Source organism: Sander vitreus, chromosome 2 (assembly GCF_031162955.1).
Source record: "Sander vitreus isolate 19-12246 chromosome 2, sanVit1, whole genome shotgun sequence".
NCBI classification, from domain to species: Eukaryota; Metazoa; Chordata; class Actinopteri; order Perciformes; family Percidae; genus Sander; species Sander vitreus.
This window is the reverse complement of record NC_135856.1, coordinates 973,693-998,991: the sequence shown is the minus strand read 5'-3', so window position 1 is coordinate 998,991 and position 25,299 is coordinate 973,693. Positions and strand designations below refer to the sequence as shown.

Below are 25,299 nucleotides of genomic sequence, written 5' to 3'. Positions count from 1 at the left end.
CCAAACAAAAATACTTTTAATACATCCCTGAAAAAAAGTGAGCACCCAGAAGAATAGTAAAATGTTGGACTCGAGTACCACAGTCCTGACAGGTAGATATCACTTAGCTGAACAACTGAACAAGCTGCAACTTTTCTGATTGATCCAATGGGAGCCTGACTCTTGCATATGACCCCCTTCTTATGGCTTGAAGCCATAACCTCCGCCGGTTTTTGGCAAAAGCATGCTTCCCCCTAGGTATGTTAAACATCAGGCACCCATGTTTCTTGCTCTGTTTGTACAATTAACCACGCAACAACTCCTTGGCATTGTGACTTACGCTATGCTGCTACTACTACTAGCTACAGGAAACACGTCTTCTTTCTGCCCCCCGGTTGCGTGCGCAAGCAGTGATGACGTTGCCGAGAGATCCATGTATAGACGCCTTTTGTACAAATGCATCGTCTAAAATCGGTATCGGCAGGTTATAAAACGCAGTTGATAAACATGCTAAAAAGTGAGTATGCGTCTTGATAACACGCCAATAACGGCATACGAATTGGCGTGTCATACATACGCCACTTCATGAGATCGGTCTGGTTTTAATGTTGTTTAAATGTAGGCTATTATATGGCTATTTGAGGGATGCGCTGATCTAACCTTTCCATTCCCGATACCGACAATGCAAAAGGTTACTTGAGCTTTGGGTATCAAGTACTGAGCAGATGCCAGTGTTTAATAAATGTATTGATTTTATGCTAACCAAACAGGCATTTGTTAATATTAGAGATGCACCGATAGACGGCCGGTGACCGGAATTGGCCGGTTTTCACGTGCTCGGCCATGACCGGCGACCGGCAGGTCAGTCTGACATATGCCGATTTCATTTTTTTTTTTTTTGGCGACAGCACAGTCTCTTTTTCCTTTCTCTCAACTTTTCCGCCATGTCCGCGCTATTCTCGCACATGTAGGAAACCTGGTGAATTAACCTGCAACATGTCAGCTGTTTGGAGATTCTTCAGCGTGTGAAGATAACAAGTTTGCAATAGGACCAGGAGTCATTTATATAGTTCTATTTTATAGTGATCCATTATCTGTTCAAAAACTGTTCTATGTTGTGTGCAAAATGTTCTATAAAAGAAAAGATAGAAAATAAATATCTGTGTGTGCTGTAAAGAGGTTAGAAAAAATTAAATCGGAATCGGCTAAAATCAGTATTGGTTGGCCTAACTCAAAGAAAATCAGAAATTGTAATTGGTGCATCTCTAGTTAATATGTTATTATATAATTAAAAGTAGCCTACATTAGCAGCCTGGGCTGACGTCACCTCGGTGCTAAATCAGTATTGGGAAATAGTGTGACTAGTTTGACTCCATCTTAATAACAACACTGTTTTCTGAACTAAACAGCGTTTGAGTAGCTTAGCTCTTTTATCAAGTACAGTCTTTAACTTTAACCATGTTGCTGTAGCTTACGCCTATGTTTATTAGTGGGCTAATGTTAGCTTCATTTAATGTAGAATAACAAGTAGGTTAGATCACTAAACTTTCCAAGTAGCTTGCCTAACATATGGGAACGTGATGAATATATTCTATATCACATGAGAGGAAATGTGTGACTTGGTGCCTGAGTAGAGCTGAAGCTTAGTGTCCATCCTGTTGTTGAAAGTGTAAATATGACCAGCTGGAACGTTACTTACCACCGGGGTTTTGGAGGAGACTCTGAGCGGTCTGCACTGCGGTGTGTTCAGGTACACAATCAGACGCTGGACAGCTGCACGTCCTCTTTAAACGTTAAAGTTGTGTTCCTGTTGGGAGTCCAAAGCGAGCAAAACGAGCAAAACAACAACAACAACAACAACAACCCGCCTAGCATGAGAACAGAAGACGTGTGCCCCACGTGTATTTACGTTTCCTAAGACAGCGACGGCATGTCCCGCCCTATTCTGCCTTACTCCGCTCTGATTGGCTTACCATTGCATTCGTTCCGCAACCCTAACCAATCACACTCCTCGTGCCTTAACGTAACCAATCCGACCAACGAAGGCAACGTATACTAGCCAATCAGAGGCAGAGTAGGGCGGGACATAGCGTCGGCATCCGTGGGCACACACACACACACACACACACACACACACACACACACACACACACACACATATATACACAGAATAACCAAGAAAGTCAAACACAAAAACACCAATAACTCAACGGTGCGTCTCCCCTAATGATATCATGAATGAATAAACTGCTCTGGGAACTTAAACCCACATTATAAGTTATTCTCACTTCATAATTGCTCCTAAATATTATTCTATAAATCTGTCAAATGCATGCAGACTGACTGAGAGACTGAGACCAAACCTCTTCTTTTAATTCATTTATTAAAGGGATAACCAGGGAATCATCTCATTTATAGACAATAATACAGAAAATACACACACACACACACACACACACACACACACAACACTCCCAATCCTAATTACTCCAACACTAGAAATATGTTTATTTACTTTTATGCAGAAAAAAAACATCTTTGTACATCAAATTCTGACCCAAAATGAAAGAATGTATTTATCTGAAGGCCATGACAGGAACAGAAGACACTAGAATACAACAGGGAACAAGTTCTAGATGATGGCTCTGTTTGATTTAGCCTGGGTTAGACAAGTGGGATAACCTTTATTTGAGTTGGTTCAGCTTCTTGGACACGATTACAGGACAGGACGATGAAAGGCAACAACGTTGCTTGTAGCACTAATCCTACATCACCACTTGTGTTGTGTCAGTGTGTAAAGTGAGAAAAATGTGTTTATAGCTAACTGCACTAACACCACAGCCCCTTGTGTGAGCAGTAACGTGCACATTTTCCCGTTGCGTGCCCAAAGGAAAAAATGTCGACCAGATTCCATTAACTATTCTTGCACTTTAAAGTTTGTTTTGATGATGGGAAAGTTAGCAGAAACATAATGACTGATGAAATCCTCTTTAATTGTCACATATATGCCTCTTTTCGTTCGCGACTTTTTCGACGTTTTCTTGCCGTTATTGCCGGAGCCAGAGCCCTGTCCGTGTCTGTTGTGTCCGGGCGACACTGCACCACTCTCGGAGAAACCCACCATCGCTGAGCTCAGGATGAAAACGGTTCAAACTCACGGTGATAAAATCACATGTAGTAACAAGAATAAAGATCTTCTTTCTGACATCACATCTCCTTAAACACACGGCCTGCCTGTGTGGAGACCTGCCGCAGAGGATGCTCTCTCCTCAGCATCACAAACACCGTCAACTTTGCTCCGCTCAACAGCTTCCGGCTCTTTCAAAATAAGAGCAACAGTGTGGTTCCTGAAGTCAAAAATCACATTCACTTTCTTAATAAGTGTTTTGATTATTAACCATTATGTCTAAACACTTTAAAATATCAATTTCATAATAAGTGCAAGAGCAGGTTCTCCAAATAGGAAAGTGGCTTACATTTAAAAGTAAAAGGTTACTGATGTTGTAGAAAGAACAGAACCAGCAGTTTAAAGTGACATCAGAAGAACTGATTTAGGAATAACACCACTAACATTCTTGGTCTCAAAAAACAGACTTTACTTTATTTCTGAAATTATGAATATAACAAATAAAAACACCAGACAACCAATTTACACCACATACCTGTTAGATCCTAATTGTCCCATCAGATTTGCACTTTACCTTTAATTTTAGATATTTAAAATGACAAAAAAAAGAAAAACATTTGTGTTGTTTTTTTCTCTATTGTGTTTCTAGTCGTAATTCATCAACACATTAATTTGATGCATCATGACACACGTTATGTGGACGATATCTATTTAAACTTCTGTTAAACCCACAGACATTTATTATAACTTCTAGAAGAAAGCGCGTGAAAGCGAGACCCAAAGCGTAACGGTGGAGAGGAAAACGTCAGGAATTCATCAAATTTGGTACAGAGCCTCAGAGCGGCATACGGAACGAGCATCACAAGTTTTGTGTTGATAGCAATTACTATGGCAGAGAAATTGCAGTCACAAATGTCCCATTTACATGCATTGAGTTATGTTTTTTTGGAGCCCCAGAGGGAAATGGCAAACAAGAATCTAAAGTTTGTCTTTGATAGCATTTATTTTGACCAAGATATGGCAAAGTTCGTGTTTTCGTAGCTAGCTACACAAATTAGTTTGTGCGTAATTTGCGCAATTTTCATTCGATAAAAATTCTTTTGATAATTTCTGTAAGGTCGGTCTGGAGATGCTACGAACCAAGTTTCGTGCAGATCGTTCACACAGTCTTGGGGGAGTTCAAAAAAATAGGTTTAGGATAAATCTCATTTTCTTTGCGTATAAAAGTATAGGCGGAAATGGGCGGGGCTATATCAGGCGATTCAGCTGAATTCAGGGAACGCGTGGAAATGTGTATTTTTAATTTGCGATGTACGGTTTGGGAGTTATAACATGTTTATTTCTGCTATAGCGCCACCTAGTGGTGGAAGTGGCAGAATTTTTTTGGCCCAGGTCATTGCAGGGATCTGGAACAGTCCTGAAAACGGCAACCCCCTACCATATACGGTTTAGACTGTAGCATCACTTTGAGGTGGAGAAAAATAATAATCCTTAGGAAAACAATAAGGTTCCACAGCTTCACCGAATCTGTGAACTGCGTTGCATAGCAAACGCGGTTCCCGGCCCCCTCGGGTTTGGACCCCTAATAAAGTGTAAATCAATCACCAGAGGAAACAGATTCTGTAGAAAATAAGATGTAAAATATATAAATATGTACATTTGTTCCCTTGATTAAAAATTAATACCTGAAATAGTTTACATTGATAGGGGGGATGATCAGAGAGGCAGAGTTTTTACCACCATCATCACAACAGGGACTGAAGTATGGGAAGAGTTTCTCAGTGAAGGAGCAGCCAGTAAAGGAGTAGATAAGAGCTGCAGCATCTACGTCATAAAAGGAGACCAGACCCTCCTCATAATCCACAAACACCCCCACCTTCTGAGGAGGAGACTTCAGAGAGAGACGGACTGGAGGGACAGCGTTAGCTTTGTACTTATTTCCACTCCTCAACCATATCGTCCAGTAACCTTTCTGAGGGCTCGTTGTGATGATTCCCTTCCTGTCGATCGACTCTCTGGCCACTCCTAAATCCCAGTCAGTCTTTCCTTTAACTTGAACCTCAAAGTAAAATCTGCCTGAAGAGAAACTCTGTTTTCCTAAAACACAAACACACTTAGAAAATCTCTCTGGGTTGTCTGGGAGATTTTTCCTTATATAACTATCAGTTACTTGTTTCCCATCACCAGACAGGGTAAGATTAGGAAATGCTGTATCAGGATCAAGAGTCGCATCCACTGCATACTGCTGGACCCTCTTCAGCTCGGCTTCAATCAGCTTCTTCATCTCTTTACTGAGTGTCTCTTCCAGCTGAGCCACAGCGTTCACCACAGTCCCCTCATATGATGATGGACAGATGCTGACCTCTGTCCAGTCCTTGGTGGGTGGAGGTTGTTGGATGTTTAGGGACTGGACACTCTGGAGAAGATGGAGGTGGTCTTCAGAGCGTGAGAGCTGCTCCACCTCAGTGCTTCTCTTCATCAGCTCAGAGATTTCCTGTTCCAGCTCTTTGATGAAAGCTTCGGCCTGTTTTTCTGTTGTTTTCTGCTTCTCTTTTATTGTGTTGATGAGCTCATTCAGGCCTCTCTCAACAGACTCCATCAGAGAAGTGAAGACCTGAACACCTTCTGCTATCTCTCTGTCGGCATCTTCCTCACTGAGGTCCACTGAGTGTTTGATCCCCTGAATCTTTAGTTGTCTCTTCTGGATCATCTTCTGAATTTCAGCCCCTGTCTTCCCCAGCTCTGCCTTCTTTCCTTCATATCCTTCTTTCAGAGGAACAACATCATGCGTCTTGTGGTCTATATCAGGGCAGAAAGTGCAGACACGTCTGGTCGGTCTTACAGAACAGCTCCAGAGGTTTATCGTGCTTCGTACACATCCTGCCTTCCAGGTTCTCCACAGGGTCGATCAGCTGATGTCTTTTCAGACGTGAAGCTATCAGATGAGGCTCCAGGTGAGTCTCACAGTAGGTGAGTCTCACAATGAGCTTTCCTTAGTATGCTCCATTTCTGTGTCTGTAGCTATTGGGGAGGAGAGAGGGGTTGGCAAGGTGGAGGGTGGGGTTGTGGCCTTGACCAACTGCCACTTTGCTCGTTTGAAAGGAGAAAGGAGAAACCACTTGGCCTAATCCAGATTGGATTGGGCTTCTCTCCCCGGCTGTGCTGACGTGCTGACGTTTACGGTAAGCGTATTGTCTCACTTCCGGTGTTCCCGTGTTACGGACGCTAGTTTGCTGCTCCAGCAAAAAAACTTACTCAACTCTGCTTTATTGTTTAATTTAGCGACTATTTGCCTGGTTTGCACTTAAACTACACTAGTTATACTCAAGCACTTATAGTTCTCTTCTCTTACAGCGGCTTCCTCGCTGATCTAACAATTGTTAAAACGCTGTTAGCTACTTTAGCTTAGCCATTAGCAATGGCTAATTCCTTTCCGTCTCCTGCTCTGTGTGTCAAATGTTTAGCTATTCCTCTGCCTCTTTTAGTGATAAAGATACATGTAATAAATATAGTTTATTCACTGCTTTGGAGGCGAGGCTTAGTGAGTTTGAGGCACGGCTCCGCACCATGGAATTAAAATTGTATGCTTCCGTAGCTAGCCAGCGCCCTGTAGCTGGTGCGGGCCAACATACTGTAGCTTCTGTTAGCAGTCCCCCGGCAGACCCCGAGCAGCCAGGCGAGTGGGTGACTGTCCGAAAGAAGCGTAGCGCTAGCTCTAAACCGGGGAGTGCACATAACGGCGGTCGCTCTAAACCAGAGCATCTTCGCCTCTCTAACAGTTTCTCCCTACTCAGTGATACACCTGCTGAGAAGCCAGCTCTGGTTATTGGGAGCTCTATATTGCGAAATGTGAGGTTGGTGGCTCCAAGAAAAGCGGCTGCGGTCGTGTGCATCCCTGGGGCCAGAGCGGGCGATATAGAATCCCATCTAAAGCTGCTGGCTGAAAATAAAAATAACCATAAATACAGTAAGATCATACTTCACGTAGGTGGTAATGATACCCGATTACGTAAATCGGAGATCACTAAAATGAATGTTAAGTCACTTTGTGTAAATGCAAAGACAATGTCGGACTCAGTAGTTTTCTCTGGACCCCTGCCAAACCTGTGTACCATGTACAGCCGCATGTCATCCTTCCACCGCTGGTTGTCGGGGTGTTGTCCAGCTAATAATATGGGCTACATAGATAACTGGGGGGCGTTCTGATTAGGAGAGAAATTGTTGGGTCTTTGTAAATTATAGAGTGTGGTCTAGACCTACTCTATCTGTAACGTGTCCTGAGATAACTCTTGTTATTAATTGATACTATAAATAAAATTGAATTGAATTGAAATTGAAATTGATTGCCACACGGTCTGACGAGAAAACGGCAACCTCCATACCCAGTGAAGTGAGCTGGCTGGCTGCCAGCTGCCAGCATAACTAGAGTATATTTACGATTTGAACTTCGTCACGCCACTTACATAACATCTACCCCAAGGTCTTATAACGCTAACAATGGTGTCCGATTTCAATTTAATGCATTTTTGTGACCATTAGGGATTTCATTAGCTGCTACTGTCCCTTCAATCCTATGGGTAAAGATTGCGGCTAGCTGCAGGCCCTGGAGCTCCATCAGGGCCTTGGCGTTTTGTAGTCCAGTAACCCAGAAACGGTGACTTTGCGCGATTACGGAGCGCCACGGGCTTCCCTTCGTGACGAAGATCCAGCTAGCTCACAGCGAACCAGAGTCTATGAAGGACGCTGTCACTTAGCCTGCTGAACTCCTGCTGAACTCCAACACACAGTCGGGCAAAATTTGCAATTAGCCATCAATTTTCGTAAAAAGGCCCATATTTGACCTCTACATAGTTGATTTCTCACATAAAAAAGTCTCAGAAGTGAATTTATTAATTAATAATTAATTAAATAGCGGACCTCTGGAGATCTGCGTGACCTAGCTAGATTCAGAAGATTAAGCTGACCTCAGGTCAGTGGTGTAGCCTATGCAAATGTTGGGGCGTGACAAAGACTAGCAGTTGGGATGCTGACGTCAGATTTTAGCTTTGTTGATATTCTCCCGTTTTCAGCAGCAGTTTCAAAATGTGAGATTTGCAGAGGATAGGGGTATCAATGGGATTTTGAGCTTCTATGTATGTCCTATTTACCCACCGAACTGTCGTTATTCAACTATGACAAGGTAAAATCGGTTTTGCATTGTATCACCCCTTTAAGCTTAACACATCTGATTGGAATGAGTGGAGCACTCCGACATAAGTTTGCCCCCCACAGGTATCTATCTTCTATCGTCTATCTGGTGAAGTCTTACTTGATTAGGTTTAAATTTGATTTGAGAACTAAGCTTGTCTAATGAAAAGACAGAGTCATTAGCTGGAGAGGCCTGAGGGCACAATGGCAGGAGCATCTGATCTTGACTGTGACAACCCTCGGACAACCCTTCTTGACTGAAGTTATTTATGTGTCTTGTCACACCAAAACACTACAGACTGTCCCAGTCTATCACACCTCAGCTCCACCCAACCCACCTCCAGTAACTGACTTGTCCCTTCAGAAACCTCTGGATGTGTTTTAACTCAGTCTGTAGTTCAGGATTAATACTATTGATATTTATAATCATAATATTAGTTTTTAAGTATATTTTATCTTGTTGCTGAGGATGTGTGGCCACAAATTAAAACCAAGACCGATTTACACTTTTGATGGGATGAAGTTTGTGACACACACCTGCCAATTAAAAACAGCTCTCATTCTGACACTCCCTCATATCTCAGCAGTGAAGTCAGCAGAGATTAACATCTAACTTGTTTCCTGGTGATGATTAAATCTGACTCAATTGAACATAAAAAGGCTCATTTTGGCCAAAATATCACACTTCATAGAATAATAACTGAGTTACTTCAGATCTACAAACAGTTTACAATAGTGCTGAAAGAATGTATCACTGCTCTCATCTTAAAGTATGTTATGTAGCCCCCAAAATATCACAACTGATAGTTGAGTTTCTTCATCAAAGGTGTGTAATGTTACCTGTCAGGCTGCTCCGCTGTTAAAGTCCCGTTCAGATGAGGTCAAAGAGACGTGGTACCTTCATCAGCAGTCACTGACAGATGCTGCTGCTGTCTGTGTTCATCTGACTCATCCTAACACCTTTATATCTAGAGCTGTCATATGACATGTGAGCAGGACCCAGTCTCACCTGTAGGGCTGCCAGTCAGCGCTCTGATTGGACAGTTTTCAGGTTAATTATGTAATGTGGGAGGAACAGTCTGATCTCAGAACAACATGTACACACCTCGAGTTTCATTACAAGGAAACTGACGTTAGAATGTTGTACCTCCAGTGTTACTCCGTCACTTACTGCAATGGAGTGCTGTGGTATCAGAACTACATGTTGCTGTGAGTTATGTTATTCTGGTAATTTGCTGCCGCCACAACTGAACCCATTAACAAACTAACTTTATTCTTAATCATCACCTACACAGAGTGTATATAGTGAAATTTGTATTAGGAGCAGTGGACAGCTAAAGCGATACTTTTAAAAGTAAAATTAAAGAACGGCTTGTTTGTTTCCAAGGCCATATGGTCAAAATTACATGATTTATTAATAATGTAATAACAATAACTTATAACAATAACTTATTTCCCCAGTAAATTGCTGTTAAACAACAAATGATTCTGATTCTGACTGGCTAGTAGTCCTTACCTAGGTACTGTCAGGGCACGTCCTCATACTCTGCTTCTGACTGGCTAGTAGTCCTTACCTAGGTACTGTCAGGGCACGTCCTCATACTCTGCTTCTGACTGGCTAGTAGTCCTTAGCTAGGTACTGTCAGGGCACGTCCTCATACTCTGCTTCTGAATGGCTAGTAGTCCTTACCTAGCTACTGTCAGGGCACGCCCTCATACTCTGCTTCTGACTGGCTAGTAGTCCTTACCTAGGTACTGTCAGGGCCCTCATACTCTGCTTCTGACTGGCTAGTAGTCCTTACCTAGCTACTGAGCATGTGCGACTGCCAACAAAGATGTTCCAGCAGTGAGAGGTCTCACTCTGTGAAAACAGAGAGTGAAAAGAGGAGCTGCAGCAATGTGCAGTACAACAAAAATATGGAGTTTTTTGAAAATTAAACCTATTGTTTTTTTTTGGGGGGGGGGGGCATTTTTAGGCCTTTATTTCCACAGGACAGATGAAGACATGAAAGGGGAGAGAGAGGGGGAATGACATGCAGCAAAGGGCCACAAGTCGGAGTCGAACCTGCGGCCGCTGCGTCAAGGAGTCTACATATGTGCGCCTGCTCTACCAACTGAGCTTACCCGGCCACCATGTAAACCTATTCTGATATAACCTCTAACAATTATGAACCTGAAAATGACCATAATATGGCCACTTTAAGGAATGTGAAGATGGATTGTTGTCCGTCCAGTGTTGCTCCGCCTCTTACTGCAGCTCTGTTAGGTTTTCTTTCCTCATGTTCAGACTTTTCAGATTCAGATTTTAGTGACACACAAGTTTTCTCTGGCTTATAAATAGTGCATATAGCTGCTGTAAATGGAAATCTCCCAGGGGAGCATGCCTCCCTAAGTTTGGGCTGAGTCCCCAATATTAACAATGTCTGGCCCTGTCCCTACACATAGACAGGTTTGCCCTGGTTTAACATGAGGTGAAGAAAGGCGGTACTGTATAGATTAGGTACTGTACTTTATACATGAGTTAACTTTGTTTGAGGGGAATCACTGAGCTGTGTAGACACCATGTGATAAGTGGAAGAGTAAGAATAATACTACAATTTACCGGACAATTGTACCAAGGCATCATGAAGGTGTATCAGTGTTTGGTTAACAGCATAGTGACTCCATGCTGGTTGTCTCTTTGTGTTGTGGTCCATCCAGTGGTCGCTCTGTGCCATAACACCAAGAAGTGGTGTACATGGAAGCTTGTTGCTGTTGTTACTGTAGTGCAACAATCAAAATAACTGTGGAGTTTATGGTGTTTACCTGTTTAAATTGTATAAAATAACACCAGCAAGATTTTTTACAACCCCATTTATTAACTATTTGAATGTGTCTTGACAGGGCTTATGTACAAAACCATGATGATTTTCATGCACAACTTTGAGCTACAAATAAAACAGCAGTCATTATTTTCTAGATCCTATACCCGAATATAAGCTCATCCTGCTCACTTAGATATGTACTTTAGTCTTTACAGGGATGTCTGCACCTTTAACCTACCCTAAACTAAAGAAAAAGATAAATATATTTGTCTTTGGTATGATTCTTGAAATAAGAACACTCATCCAGTTTTTCTTACAGATGTTTTGGATGTAGTTTTTATTTTTAAATCACTGCTGTTGGTAACAAACATTTCCTCTTGCCACTGCTTCACATTAAAAGCATCCTACTAGTGAAACACACTCAAGGCTTTTATTTTGAAGCAGTCACAGGAAACACAATGTATTTGTAATAAAATACAACTTGTGTGTCAACCAGCTTTTCTGTTCAGTGTTTGGTGCTCAAGTCACTGCTTCCTCAGGCCTTGAGTTCAACAACTGGTTTATTTTAGAGTTTTTATTCTACAATCACATATTTACAGATTTCTTTGACTCATAAACCATCTTACAGAATTCATGAAACAAATAAAAAATGGCCAAAGTGACCAGTAATTATCCAAAACACTTTTCACACAAGATAGAAACATCCATTAACCTTTTATAGCCGGTATAACAACGACACATACTGTGTTCTGTAGACACTATGGGATGTAATAATAATTACTCTTAAATGAAGCTTCATGACACAATGAAATATTCAGCAATATGTTTTCTGTGGCTCAAATCAAATACAAATAAATGTCTATCTGATTACATAACCAACATTAATTTGATGCATCATGACACACGTTATGTGGACTATTTAAACCTCTGTTAAACCCACAGACATTTATTATAACTTCCAGAAGAAATCAGTTTCTAAACACAACAAATATGTCAAGATGAAGTTTGATTTAATTTGCTTCACATTTAACCATATAAATGGAATAAAGTGCAAATCAGTCACCACAGGAAACAGATTCTGTAGAAAATAATATGTAAAATATATGAATATGTACATTTGTTCCCTTTATTGAAAATAAATCAATAAATGAAATAAGTGAGGAGAGGAGAATGCTATTCAAAATACTATCTACGACTCGTTCCACCCACTCGACAACACACTGTCTGAGACCCCTACACCCAAACAGTGCCACAGAAGGTCATTCCTACCTGTGGCTATCAAACTATATAACTCCTCCTCAAGTCTTACACACTTGGAATGTCAAAACTGGACTCATAACACGTATGACTACATCTGAATCTCAATATTCTTAGACAATTATGTGCAATAATTACTCAGTTACATGTGCAATATCTGATATTTATTCACTGCTGCCACTTATGTTCACGCTGTACTTTATGCTTACACTGTACTTTTTTGTACAATCCATTGTTTTAGCAACAGAATCTTTTCAACCATGGCCGTATCTATCATTAAGGGACACTGAGGTCCGGGTCTCCTCTCTATTACCGCCCCCCCCCCCAAATAAAAAGAGATATTAAACTGCCTAAATAAACTTGTACAACACCAATATACGACTAGTTCCTCTGTCTGATCATCATCACCTTCATTGCTTGTGTGCGGGTGGTGGGTGACTGAGTAGGCGGTAAAGTGGATTATCCTGTCATAACTATATATATATTTTTTGGGTATAGTGTCAACAACCAGTCAGCACCCGCCGAAAAGCTTTTCTTTCTAGTGACTACAGCAGGTAAATAGCGTAGACAAATGAGTGTATTTAACTAGTATAATTTTACTTTTCAATGCTATTCATCTCCAGACAGACATCTGACAAAAAGCTCCCTTGCTGTCGCGCTGCATATAAACTGATGCCATCCAATATTAATGTAATGTTAGCTAATTTCACTTGGATGAATGTTAACGTTATCTTGTATGGTTTGCTAGCTGGTTAATTGTATGATTAATGTTGTTATCCTAACATTATCAGAGAACAGTAACCATTAATGTTACCGTATGCTGCTACTATATAAATATATCAACTGAGTTGTTGTGTTTCATTTCTCCACTGAGACAAACTCAAATGAAGAGACTACTTCAGACAAAGCTTTCCTTTGGGAAGGGACGAGATGAACAAGATCATGATGAGAGCCAAAGAAAAAGGAAGGTGCTGTATTCCTACTGTGTACCCCCCCCCCCCCCCCCCAGATTTTGAAGCTACTATTATACAATAGTTGCTCTCCAAATGTCTTAGAATGCGCATATTTAGGTCAGGGAAATGTAATGCTAAAATCCTGGATACAGTCCTATTTTTGACCTTTTTAACATAATCTCACTTCTGCTTAACTTTTTGTTTCTTCCAATGTAGCTACATTACTTTATACAAGTATTGACTGTTTTTTCTTACTCTTGTTTGTTACCTTGACTGTGAGCAACTGCAACTAACAATCAATCAATAAAGTATTCTGATTAGTTTACTCCGACAGGAGTGATGATCAGAGGTGCAGCATTTTTACGGCCATAATTATTGCCAGTAAAGAAGTATGGGAAGAGTTTCTCAGTGAAGGAGCAGCCAGTAAAGGAGTAGATAAGAGCTGCAGCATCTACGTCATAAAAGGAGACCAGACCCTCCTCATAATCCACAAACACCCCCACCTTCTGAGGCCGAGACTTCAGAGAGAGGAGGACTGAAGGGTCATCAAGAGCTTCGTACTTATTTCTCTTTCTCAACCATATCGTCCAGTAACCACGCTCAGGACTCAGTGTGATGTGCTTCCTGTTGATCGACTCTCTGACCACTCCTAAATCCCATTCAGTCTTTCCTTTAACTTGAACCTCAAAGTAAAATCTGCCTGAAGAGAAGCTCTGCTTTCCTAAAACACAAGAATGGTTAGAAAATCTCTTTCGGTTGTTTGAGAGATTCTTCTCCACCTCACCAAGACTCACTTGTTTCCCATCATAAGACAGGAAGAGATCAGGATATGCTGTATCAGGATCAAGAGTCACATCCACTGCATACTGCTGGACCCTCGTCAGCTCAGACTCAGGGATCCGCTTCTTCATCTGTTTACTGAGTGTCACCTCCAGCTGAGCCACAGCTTTCACCACAGTCCCCTCATATGATGATGGACGGACGCTGACCTCTGTCCAGTCCTTGGTGGGTGGAGGTTGTTGGATGTTTAGGGACTGGACACTCTGGAGAAGATGGAGGTGGTCTTCAGAGCGTAACACCTGCTCCACCTCAGTGCTTCTCTTCATCAGCTCAGAGATTTCCTGTTCCAGCTCTTTGATGAAAGCTTCGGCCTGTTTTTCTGTTGTTTTCTGCTTCTCTTTGATTGTGTTGATGAGCTCATTCAGGCCTCTCTCAACAGACTCCTTCAGAGAAGTGAAGACCTGAACACCTTCTGCTATCTCTCTGTCTGCATCTTCCTCACTGAGGTCGACTGAGTGTTTGATCTCCTGAATCTTCAGTCGTCTCTTCTGGATCATCTGCTGAATTTCAGCCCCTGTCTTCCCCAGCTCGGTCTTCTTTCCTTCATATCCTTCTATCAGAGGAACAACATCATGCGTCTTGTGGTCTAAAACAGTGCAGAGCATGCAGACACATGTCTGGTCTGTCTTACAGAACAGCTCCAGAGGTTTATCGTGTTTCGTACACATCCTTCCTTCCAGGTTCTCCACAGGGACGATCAGCTGATGTCTTTTCAGGCCTGACATGGTCAGATGAGGCTCCAGGTGAGTCTCACAGTAGGAGGCCAGACACACCAGACAGGACTTCAGGGCCTTCACTTTGGTTCCAGTGCAGACGTCACAGGGAACTTCTCCTGGTTTGGACACTTGTTGCTCTGAGCTGCTGCTGCTGGCTTTCTGTTGAGCTGCCTGTCTGAACTGAGCAACCATCTCAGAGATGAAAGTGTTGACCCTCAAGTCAGGTCTTGTGGTAAAGGCCTCTTTACATAAGGGACACTGCCACCGGTCACTAATATTCCAGTGTTCAGTGATGCAGTTCATGCAGAAGTTGTGACCACATGGTATGCTGACAGGATCAGTGAACACATCCAGACAGATGGAGCACAGAAACTGATCTTCAGATGACAGATAGTTTGCAGCAGCCATATCTACACATTGTGTGAAAGAAAAGAAAAACATTATATTCAAAATACAGTTTTAATTTATGCTGCAAGCAGTGATGAACAGGCCCTCGCACACTTCTGCATGTCGGGGGTACTGATGGGCTGCCGGTCATCATCGCTGTGCATTTCTGGGTTTATCAAACAGCGCATGAGTTAAGGCCACACACACCACAATGTTTTTTCTTGTGCTATTAATTTGTACATCAGTATTTTTTTCTAACTGTTGTTTTCGTCATGAGTACTTTCATGCAACCTGAATATTGCGCGGCGATAAAGCAACGTAATTGTTTTTATGGAACAAGGTCAGTTTATGTTAACTTTACACTGTGAATATAAGCATCATAACCAATCACATTGTGTTGTTTACTTATGAGGATAATAATACAACAACACAGGCTGCTGTCCAAACGTTACTTGCTTTCAACCTTGACAAAGACAGCGTTTACCAGAGACACTTTCTGTTCTTACCTTTCAGAATAAGAGCCCTCGACATGTGCTACACTGATTACCAGAGGGAATTAAATTCGCTAAAAAGAAACTCATTAAAATAGCTCGCAGTAGCTTAGGCTGTGGTCGGACAGCACAGGGGGAGGCGGGTCTGGAGTCTCCAGAGCTAACCCCCATCACTCCACTCAGCAGCTGGGGAAACAAGACTGGAGACCTCAGGTGGTCTGGAGGAGCTCAAACTGCAGACTCTAGCTACTGTATATGCACTTGATCTGGCACCAATATTCATACCTTTTTATTAAAACAACTGTCACAAATTTGGCAGGGTTAGCTCAGTTGGTAGAGCAGGCGCATATATACAGAGGTGTATGCCTTGATGCAGAAGTCCGACCTGTGACAATTTCCTCCATGTCTTAACCCTCTCTCTTCCCCTTTCATATGTAGCTGTCATATCTATTAAAGGCGCAAATGCCAAAAACATAATAATCTTTAAAGCTGTTAAAATGGGCTACTGGGGCCTGTGGATTAGGGTTAGGGTTAGGGTTAACAGGGGTCCGTTTCAGGAAGGAGGTTTAACAAACTCTGAGTGTAACCCTGATGTCTGAGTTGATTCACCCTGAGATGGAAACTCTGAGTTTTTGGTTCCAGAACAGCTGATATGAGTTGGTTCAATCAACTCCGAGTATGTTCACGCGCGTGCACCACCACAATAAAAAGGCAGCATGAATGGAGCCATGAGACTACGATTCACCATGGTAACAACCATAAACAAACGGGTTGGCGGAAAGACTCGTGCGCACATACAGCGAGTTTGAACATGTATTTTGTTAAAAAAAGCAACACAGCGGCTGCTGCAAATTTGCGTGGGAGAAAATTGATGCTAGAGTAAATGTGTATATTCCAATATAGTGTAAATCATATTAATCATAAGGATAACGTAATATTACTGGTGAAATGGTACTGAACCTATAATCTATTTCATTTAGGTGCAATACTGCGGGCGAAAAAGTCCTAGGCCTACTAATCCCATTCTGAGGCTGCAGCACCATCATTAACAGAATTATGATTCATAATCTTTTATTTCAAAGGGTTTACATCATTCACCTGCAATACTGTGGAACTCCTTTTTAATGTCTGTCACTGTTTGTGTCCAGGGAACACTACAAACATGTTTAAAACATGTTTCAGAGCGATCGAGTCGCACTCTTCGGCGACTGTTTTGATACAGTGGCTTTACTAGTATGCTCCACATCACCAATGTTGTAAAGAAAACTGCAGTTTGCAAAAAAACATGATGCGACACAAAGAATGTGCTGGGATGTAAGAGCATGTCCACGATGGGTGACGTTAGTGATATGAGGACGGAGAAGGTTATGGAGGATACATATCTAATAGACTGGGAAGAAAAACCATACCGCTCAAATAGGTAGTTATCTGGAAATGAAAATGCATCTATAGTCGGTCCTCAATATCATCTCCAGACGTATATTTAACTCCCTGTGAAGAAATACAGCTTCTTCATCAACAGGATCGTCGACACAAGGACATGCCATGTTTTGAGAAAAAAAAAGTTGTATTGTTTGTCTAACAACTAATAAACCAACAGTTTTTTTATTCATGCCGATATAACAAACTGGTCTAAAATGCGCCTGATACAGACTGAATGAATGAATGAAGAAATGAAAGAGGGCTGGTGTCAGAGGGAGGAGACTGAGAGAAGAAAACCTGCTCCTGACCAGGTTAGGTTCACAGACTCAGTTACCATAGTAACTGACTCTGAGGTTAAGTTACCTCTCTTTCTGAAACAGTAAACCCAGAGTTTCCCTCATCTCAGGGTTAACAAACTCAGAGTTTTCACGAAACCTGCTTTCTGAAACGGACCCCAGGAGTAACATGTGCAAAATCTACAGTCTACACGGCAGCAGTTCATGTGGACCAAACTCTAGTTCGTTTTTTCATTGCTTGAACACAGTTTTCAAGACTCTACACACTTATCCCATGACTTCAACCACAACGTGCACAACGCTGTGGATTGACAGCTTTTTGTTCAAATGCTAACACACTGATGTCAAAACTGTTAACCACACATTCAAAACAGAATAGATTTCAGTCTGGTGCCTATCAAACACTGCTGATGGCAATTTTAGCTGAAAGCCTAAGCAGGTGTCTTGTTTTAGACTAGTTAGTGAACATATACGGTATTTATATAGAAAGCCTTTTTTTGTATACAAACACTAAATAAGAATGAAACAATTATACACTGTACCGTTTGAGAGAAACAGGTAAAAGAGCAAAGATACCAACATGTCCAGGTCAGATGTCTGAGGTTATATACACAGCTATTTAAAAAAGTGAAAAAAAATATATCTTTACTACAGTAAAACTGCGTTCTTACTGTTTTTCAGAAAGTAATGGAGGTGAAAGCAAAGGAAACACCACATTCATTAGTATTTAGAGATGATGCAGACATCCAATGTGATGAAGAAAACTTGCCACATGATGCTGGAGAGAGGCAGGATTAGTCACACTATTCTTTGTTACTGTTGTGTACCTTTAGTTTTTTTTTCCAGTAATTTCATAAATTACTAGACAAAATACCATATTGAAGCAAAATGCTGATTTTCATTCCTTCTTGTTTATCTTACGTACTGTAATTTGTGTATTTGTGTTTGATGCTGGTGTTTTTACTTTCAGTGTGTTCTGAGTGAGTGTGTGTGTTAAGTGGGGCGACAAGCTGATGCACTACTCTGATAAAACAGCACAGAATATGTCCACACCCTGTTGTGTAGACCAGTTTTTATTAAAGAACAGCACTGCTAACAAAGCTCTGCTTACTGTACATTTCCTCCAGCTGCTTCACATTAAAAGCCTTCCACTGATTCTCTGGTGGAAAGCTTTTATTGTGAAACAGCCAGAGGAAATAGAGAAAGTAGTGTGTAGGAGGTGATCAGTAACCAGTTCCTAACGTCCAGAGAACTGACACAGAGACTGTTTAAAGCTGTTAAAGTGGGCTACTGTATAGTGGGCCTGCAGACAAACAGCCATAGTTATATTGTTACACATTTCACAATAAATTAAAAGAGTGGAACTTCCTTTGTGAGTAGAGCTGAAGTTTAGTGTTAATCCTGCTTGTAGAAAGTGTAAATCTGATCAGCTGTACTCACCAGTGTTTGGCAGAGACTCTGCTGTGTTGTTGACAAAGACCTGATGAAGTCAGTTTGAGTTTTCTTTCAGAGAGAAACAGAGACTTGTCTCGACTGCAGCATGGCTGACACTCTGACAACCTTAACTTTCATTTCTGGAGTGTGACGTTGAAGCTCTCCTCTTTCCAGTGTTGCTCCTCCTCTTACTGCAGCTCTGCTGTTTGTTTCCTCCCCCTCATGTGCACTCTTATTGTGAAATACCAGGGTGTTGTCTGGTTGATATGGAGCAAAGGTCATGCTATAACTAAGGATTTATTATGTGTTTTGAAACATTAATGTGCCTCAGCTTTATTTTAACCAGAAGAGTTTAGTTTACAGTTTATTGGACACAAAGAGAGACGTCACACACATCTGCAACGTTGCATCAAATCGTGCAACAAATATAATATGTATCATCAACAAGACAATCAGAATATCAAGAAATTAAATATATACTTACACAGTAACTATAGGTATTTTCACACATTGAATATGTAACATTGGGGAGTTAAACATATCAAAGATAAAGAGAGTTACTTCCTGTTTGCTCTCATGTTGTATGTAAAGTGTTTTTCTGGATTCATTCATTCATCCACACAGTTTACATGAATGAAGATTGAAAATAAAGGTTTTTTAAACATCTGCCTCTGTAGCAGCAATATAGTATTTTATATTGTAATAGAAGTGATATAATGTAATGTGTAAAATAAGAATGTTTTAGATATGTTACTACAGTTATAACCTGTTTCTGTTATTTAGTCTATCCTCATTGGTATTAGTTTGATTGACTGTAGTATGTTGTATTAGACGTCATTAGTTTTAGCAGGTGTACCTAATAAACTGGCAACTGAGTTTATTTCTCAAAAGAGGAACACAACATGTGAGTTCATTCTACTTCTACCAGTTCACCAGATTTCTTTGTTTCAGGGATTTTTCAGAAATAAACTTCTATTAAAACAAGACGAGAATCAAGAAAATGAGACTTCCAGAAAGTTCTTGAACTTCTTGAGTGGTGTTTTTATATCTAAAGAAATGGTGGGGCACAATTTCAAAAGATGGGCTACATACCAGCATCGTGCAAAATACTTCTGCTGTACATTTATTATTAATCCAGAATTATTTACAATCTTACTCCAGTTGCACCAACACAAATTATTTGCTTCTGCACAATTAGCACTTTAATAGTTAACACTATTATTCTTAAAATGCAGCAATAGCATTTGCATACAAACAATATAAAACGAGTGAATACAGGCAACGGCGATGTTACATTAACGTTAGTACCACGCTTCACCTAGCTTCGCGTGATGCAGTTAGCCTGTAAGCTACAGTAGAGCAACACGTTTACATTCAATCCTCTACATTCACATACTTGAGTTATCACAGTAACTCATATTTTACTCCCTTACTTCCTTACAAAATTAAGACACATATACATTTCATATCACCACCTTCGTTCTTACCTGTGAAAGGGGAAAATAGAATGAGCTACACGGACACGATGTTGCTTCGCTCACATCCAGTGTTGTAATGAACGAGTGGAAGCCACACGTTCCCCTACAGTCCGAACAAGGCATTAGTAATCAAACACAGATTAGCAACTCAACTAGTGCTTACAACAGGAAACAAATAGAAACTTAAGGAAACAACGAAATACTGCAAAATGTATTTTCAAGTGCATTTTCCCAAAGTATTAGTAGGTATCTTAGACAGCAATTTAAACACAAATCGTCTTTTTATCCTATTTATCTTTTAAAACTCTTTTATATGAAAAGGTCAGAGCAATGGATTACCGATCTACAGATCATAGTGCATTTTAACTCAGTAAAGAAATGAATGACCATCTTTGTAACCAAGTACTTTAACCAAGTAGTGCAATGACTTACAGCATTTTAACTTAGCAGTTTTTAACTTAGCAGTTTTAACTTACTACTTAATACTTTTATGCACATTTTTAAGTATATTACAGAAGAACCTATGTATATATTCCCATTCAATGTATTCAAAATATCACCTTTACAAACACATGAGGCGATGAGGCTACCAGCGCCAATTGTTTAGCTGTCAATAGGTGACTGCAAGCCCGGCTACAGGCCCCGCCAGATCACGGTGCTTTTAGGGGCCGTGGTAGTAACGTAAGAGTTTAGCCTGAAAAAGGTAACGTTAGGCGGTGCTGCATTCAGATCCATTCTATGACAACAACCGAGCAAGTACACACTCGTCACTATCTAACGCAGCTAATATCAATCAATCCAACACAACATGATCAACATATGGACCAGCACCTCAAAGGCAGGATGATCAAATGTGTTTTCACTCACCAAGGCTGAGGGCTCTCTAAGAGAAAAGCCACGCGGCGGTTCTTCCTCTGGGCAAACTTGACTTATTTTGTAAGTTGACCACTCCACGTTAAACAGTGGTTACTTTTTCCAGCAGTTTGACTGATGACGATATCCAGAGGCTGGTGGGCACCAAGGCCTTTTAATTCCAGTTTCTCCTCCAAAGGGTTCAAACCACTGCTCGAGTATAAAAACCACTTCGATAATTTTTCTGAGTTAGCTGGCGACGATAACACAATCTCCCCTCATCGTTCTTCTTGCCGACTGTTGGCGCTGCGCCAGACAGCCAATCATATCTGAGATATGAAATGACGCTGTGGTGGGGCTATGGGCCGTCAGCCCCACTATCCATCAAATTCACGTGATCTACATTAAACACACTAACACTGAGCATGTGTATTACTCGTTTCCCATGTACAATGCACATTGCATTGTGTGAGAGGGGCTAGCCCCACTCTGACACATTCAGGCTGCCGTAGTCTACCGAGAACACCGGAGAACGCAGTCTGAAGCAGCAAGGCAGGGGCAGAAAGTGAAATAAAAATCCTACCACAAATTGTATGCAATTCAGGAAGATGTTATATTCATAGAAGATAATAAAGTATAGATTATAATAATCTTAAATTAATTACCAATAACATTTGTTTGCATTTCTTTCTGTTAACAAGAGGCTGTGCCCCACCTGCCCCTAATGACCAGTCGCCACTGGAAACAGTAGATGTTCTCTTTATAAACTGGTGAAGGTGGAGGAGATGGTGTCTCCTCCTGAAGGAAAACATATGTGAGGTTGTCGGTTGTGTCCTTGTCCATCATGAGTGATTATTCTGTACATGACCGACAGTGTGTTCACTCTCATGAGTGTTTGGTGCTCAGCGTAGCAGCAGTACAGTAACTTATGGAGCTTACCCACTGCTAGTACCAGCTCTATTTGGCTCGGATCGACCGCGGTGCCCCGTCCTCCTTTTTCCATTGCAGATTTAGTACTGCCTCATATGTGAGGCGAGCGTGGCTGGTCACCATAGCGACACCGCAGGAAACTGCTCTGACCTAACGCGACGCACACACAGAACATGGAAGATGTGTTGTTTTTGGCATGTGGCCATGTGTTTGCCAGAAGACAAATTTTGTTTCAAAAAGAAGCTGGAAGCAGCAAAAAGAAAACTCCGCTGGCTAAACTATTTAAAAATGGCGGGTTTGTTCAGGGCACCCCGTCTGTCGCTATAGCAATGATGACGCATTGTTTAGTGACGATTCTCTCCGACCAATCAGTAGTCTGCATGTTTCCACGTCACCTTTTGGTATCGCCTCAGCTCTCTTGGAACCTCGACGGAGGTGATACTAAATAAAGTACCTGTTGGCAGGTACCAGGGACCTTTTTCATAATGGAAAAACAAAAAAGGTGAGTAGCGTCAAGGCGAGTCGAGCAGGTACCATGTAATGGAAAAACGTCATTTGTCTCATCATTCCTTTGTGTTGTGATCCATCTAGTGGTCGTTCTGTGTCACAACACCAGTTAGTGGTCTACATGGAGGCCTGTTGTTGCTGCTGCAGTGTAGCAGGGAGTCATGGAGACGTGCTCGGACATGAGGAAGGCTGTCAGCCCTCAAGAAATGTTCAGAGTTTAAATGAATACCCTGCACTCATCAATTATTGTTGTTTGACTCTTTCAGAGAGATTATACATGTGTTGTCAGTATTGAAATGTTGCTTCAAACTGTAATGTCAACTTAGACAACATAGAAAAGATTTAGGAATAACACCATTAACATTCTTGGTCTCAACAAACAAACTTTATTTCTGCAATTATGCCACAATAATTCAGACTTTTTCTTTCCTGTCTCATTACTGAGGAATATAAAAAAAAAAAATGCAGACAACCAATTTACACCACATACCTCTTAGATCCTGATTGTTCCATCAGATTTGCACTTTACCTTTGATTTTAGACATTTAAAATGAGAAATTGTGGATATCTGGAATTTCTTTGTTTCTAGTCATAATTCATCAACACATTAATTTGATGCATCATGAAACACGTTATGTGGACGATATCTATTTAAACCTCCGTTAAAACCCACAGACATTTATTATAACTTCCAGAAGAAATCAGTTTCTAAAGACACCAAATATGTCAAAATGAAGTTTGATTCAATTTGCAAAGATTTGCTGCACATTTAACCATATGATAATAAATGGAATAAAGTGTAAATCAGTCACCACAGGAAACATATTCTGGAGAAAATAAGACGTTAAATATATGAATATGTACATTTGTTCCCTTGATTTAAAATAAATCAATACCTGAAATGAGATCAGTGATTAGTTTACTCTGACAGGAGAGATGATCAGAGGGGCAGAGTTTTTACCACCAATTACTAAAGGGATGGAAGAATGGGAAGAGTTTCTCAGTGAAGGAGCAGCCAGTGAAGGAGCAGCCAGTAAAGGAGTAGATAAGAGCTGCAGTATCTACGTCATAAAAGGAGACCAGACCCTCCTCATAATCCACAAACACCCCCACCTTCTGAGGCTGAGACTTCAGAGAGAGAAGGACTGGAGGGCCAGCTAGAGCTCTGTACTCATTTCCATTGCTCAACCCTATAGCCCAGAAACCTTTCTGAGGGCTCTCCTGGATTGTTTCCTTCCTGTTGATCGACTCTCTGGCCACTCCTAAATGCCATTCAATCTTTCCTTTAACTTGAACCTCAAAGTAAAATCTGCCTGAAGAGAAACCTTGCTTTCCTAAAACACAGGCATTATTAAGAAATCTCTCTGGGTTGTCTAGGAGAATCAGAAGCCCATTAACATGTATCACTTGTTTCCCATCATCAGACAGGATGAGTTCAGGATGTGCTGTATCAGGATCAAGAGTCACATCCACTGCATACTGCTGGACCCTCTTCAGCTCGAACTCAACAAACAGTTTACTGAGTGTCACCTCCAGCTGAGCCACAGCTTTCATCACAGTCCCCTCATATGATGGATGGCCGCTGACCTCTGTCCAGTCCTTGGTGGGTGGAGGGTGGATGGTGTTGAGAGACTGGACACTCTGGAGAAGATGGAGGTAGTCTTCAGAGCGTAACACCTGCTCCACCTCAGTGCTTCTCTTCATCAGCTCAGAGATTTCCTGTTCCAGCTCTTTGATTAAAGCTTCGGCCCGTTTTTCTGTTGTTTTCTGTTTCTCTTTGATCGTGTCGATGAGCTCATTCAGGCCTCTCTCAACAGACTCCTTCAGAGAAGTGAAGACCTGAACACCTTCTGCTATCTTTCTGTCTGCATCGTTCTTACTGAGGTCGACCGATTGTTTGATCTTCTTAATCTTCAGTTGTTTCTTCTGGATCATCTGCTGAATTTCAGCCCCTGTCTTCCCCAGCTCTGCCTTCTTTCCTTCATATTGTTCTTTCAGAGGAACAACATCATGCATTTTGTGATCTAAAACATTGCAGAACGTGCAGACACATGTCTGGTCGGTCTTACAGAACAGCTCCAGAGGTTTATCGTGCTTCGTACACATCCTTCCTTCCAGGTTCTCCACAGGGTCGATCAGCTGATGTCTTTTCAGGCCTGACATGGTCAGATCAGGATCCAGGTGAGTCTCACCGTAGGAGGCCAGACACACTAGGCAGTGAGAGAAAAAAATACATATAATTTAAAAGACACTGCCTGATCAGTTCTACGCTTGCGCGAACACCGGCAAACTTCACAGCTCTATGCACGTATTGGCGTAAGGATGTTTGGACATTTCTGGTTACCAGAAGAAAACATTAGACAGTGACAGTAGACCGTTATGATGGCAGAGATGACGTTTGCAAGGTGTTTGCTGGAGTTGCCTAAAGTATCTGTTAATGATATACGGAGGCTCGTCCGGCCATCCAGTACAACACCACGTAGCAAATTAAATATAGGCTTCAAAGGCTTTCATCATTTCTTTGCAACTTTGAAGGTAATTTGCTAATGCTAGCTAGCCTGAGCTAGAAGCCTTGCTTTGGTGTTTTAAGTCATGACTCCGTCCTGCTTCAGGTTAATCATGCTTTAAATAAAGTTTAA

The 25,299-nt window shown here is 41.3% G+C and overlaps 2 protein-coding genes and 1 pseudogene across 3 annotated transcripts in view; all 3 read right to left on the bottom strand.

The window, feature by feature from the left end:
• The window catches only part of LOC144531656 (zinc finger protein RFP-like), a 23,796-nt gene extending 14,537 nt beyond the window's left edge, over window positions 1-9,259 (bottom strand). Inside the window, exon 1 of the mRNA XM_078271914.1 lies at window positions 9,134-9,259. The gene's annotated coding sequence lies outside the window, so the exon portion shown is untranslated. The remainder of the gene's footprint in view (window positions 1-9,133) is intronic.
• LOC144530803 (uncharacterized) lies at window positions 3,559-19,067 on the bottom strand (annotated as a pseudogene). The gene is made up of 3 exons (XR_013503150.1): window positions 18,900-19,067; window positions 13,625-15,273; window positions 3,559-6,093 (listed from the first exon to the last, which is right to left on the bottom strand). The product of XR_013503150.1 is annotated as an uncharacterized LOC144530803 (transcript).
• A 3,956-nt stretch (window positions 19,068-23,023) lies between these two features.
• On the bottom strand, window positions 23,024-24,910 carry LOC144531651 (E3 ubiquitin-protein ligase TRIM39-like). The gene has a single exon (XM_078271903.1). The coding sequence runs from the start codon at window positions 24,821-24,823 to the stop codon at window positions 23,618-23,620; it is 1,206 nt and encodes a 401-aa protein (XP_078128029.1). The 5' UTR covers window positions 24,824-24,910; the 3' UTR covers window positions 23,024-23,617.
• Window positions 24,911-25,299: the final 389 nt, after the last annotated feature.